This window comes from Sarcophilus harrisii, chromosome 6 (genome assembly GCF_902635505.1).
Source record: "Sarcophilus harrisii chromosome 6, mSarHar1.11, whole genome shotgun sequence".
Taxonomy (NCBI): Eukaryota; Metazoa; Chordata; class Mammalia; order Dasyuromorphia; family Dasyuridae; genus Sarcophilus; species Sarcophilus harrisii.
Genome location: NC_045431.1, coordinates 253,178,642 through 253,180,734, shown reverse-complemented (window position 1 = coordinate 253,180,734; position 2,093 = coordinate 253,178,642). Strand labels below are relative to the sequence as shown.

General features: G+C 33.6%; 1 protein-coding gene across 1 annotated transcript; it reads left to right on the top strand.

Moving 5' to 3' along the window:
- The first annotated feature begins 930 nt into the window (after positions 1–930).
- Positions 931–1,875, top strand: LOC100926165 (olfactory receptor 4P4-like). Its single transcript, XM_003773784.2, has one exon. It carries the CDS (start codon positions 931–933, stop codon positions 1,873–1,875), a length of 945 nt encoding a protein of 314 aa, XP_003773832.2.
- The last annotated feature ends 218 nt before the right edge of the window (positions 1,876–2,093 follow it).

The following is a 2,093-nucleotide window of genomic DNA, read 5'->3' as shown; positions in this document are numbered from 1 at the left end:
AACCTTGGGCAAGTCACATAAATGCAATTGCCTCTAGAAAGAAGAAAGAAGGAAAAAGAAAGAAGAAAGAAGAAAGAAGAAGAAGAAGAAGAAGAAAGAAGAAGAAGAAGGAGGGGACGAGGAGGTTAGAACTAAGAAGAATTTACAGACATGGAGTATATGCTATTCAATCTGGAAGGACTTTTAGAACACCACTTTTAAATTCTGGTTAATTTCATAGAATATAACATAAAAAATGATTTATGGGAGAAGAGAGCTTGAATGGTAGAACTAGAAATAGTCTAACAAAATAGAACATAGAATATTAGCAATAGACAGGATCTTGGAACACTAAGCATGAGATATTAGGTATATAAAAGATCTTAAAAGAAAGCAAAGAATTTGAGCACATGATGATACTTTGGAAGTCATCTAACACAGAGGTGTCCAAAGCCCACACTCTCAACTTCAGTTTGAACCATACAAAAACATAATTAGAAAATATCTAATAAAATAAATTAAAATTAAATAACAGATAACTAAAATGTAGTGTTCTACATCAAAATATATTTTTTTTTACTATGTCCTAAAATGTTTAATTCTTTTTTCCCATTTGGAAGTGAATAGGATGGTTCATTACTATTACAGTGGAATCGTAAGTGGTCACCACATTGATTAAGATTCTTAATTTTTTTCCTCTACACTGTTGTTAATGTATGAATTATTTTCTTGATTTTGGTCACTTAATTCTGCATCCATTCATAAAAATCTTTCTAGATATCACTGAATTACATGGCATGTAGTTATGCCACCTAAACAGCATTATGTATATATGTGAATTCTCTTCCTCATGACAAATGAAAGACATTTATAGAATTATGCTTTCAGTAATACAATATTTCTTCTAATTTCAGATAAAATTTAATCTGGAATATAAAATATCAAAACACAATGTCGACAAAAGGCAATGTAACAGAATTCATTCTCTTTGGACTATCAGATGACCCAAATACACAGCTATTTTGTTTTATCTTCTTCTTCTTCTGTTACATCAGTCTCCTCACAGGAAACCTTGTCATTCTCATCTCCATCCATTTTAGTCATCTTTTCAATCAACCAATGTACTATTTCCTCAGTCACTTGTCTTCAGTAGACATCTACTATACTTCCAGTGTTACACCAAAATTAATTCAGAATCTATTAACTAAGAGAAAAACTATCTCCTATGATTATTGTCTATTTCAAATCTTCAGTATGCATTTTTTTGGCAGTATCGAAGTCTTCATCTTGACTGCAATGGCCTTAGACCGCTATGTTGCTATCTGTAAACCTCTCCATTATATGGTAATCATGAGCAGAAAGAAATGCAACCTTCTTGTGTTAGTTGCTTGGGCTGGAGGGGCTGCTCACTCCTTTCCTCAATTATCCATGACTCTCAAATTACCCTTCTGTGGCCCCAATGAAATTGATCATTATTTCTGTGACATCTTCCCCTTACTGAAAATTGCCTGTACAGATACTTACATGTCTGGTGTTCTTGTTGTATTGAATTCAGGGATAATTGCCTTGGTAATATTTGTGATCTTATTTGTTTCTTATGCTATTATCTTATGGACTCTACGCACACATTCAGCTGAAGGGCGGCGGAAAGCTCTCTCTACCTGTGGGTCTCATTTCACAGTTGTCGTTTTGTTTTTTGTGCCTGCATTTTTTTCCTATGTTCGACCTCCCACCACCTATTCAGAAGATAAAGTGTTTGCTCTATTTTATACTATCATTGCTCCTATGTTCAACCCATTAATCTATACTCTGAGAAATACTGAGATGAAAAATGCCATGAGAAAGGTGTGGTGTCAAAAGATTTTAGGGAAAGGGAATCTAAATCAGTTGCATTAATTTGTCCCACAATATTTCATGGAAGGAAAAAGGGCTTGACTATTCAAATGTAATTTTAGGATGAAAGTCTTATATGAAAGGTATGGCTTAGACAAATATCAATATTGGAGTGAAGGCAGGATGATGGGCATGAGTAGTGATTATAAAAGTTCACAACAAATAGATTACCTAGTGAGATAATGTCCAGGTTTTGAATTCTCTTTCTCCCAAGTCATATA

Coding starts and splice junctions, on each gene's coding strand:
- LOC100926165 (XM_003773784.2), top strand. CDS start 931: ATGTCGACAAAAGGCAATGTAACAGAATTCATTCTCTTTGGACTATCA.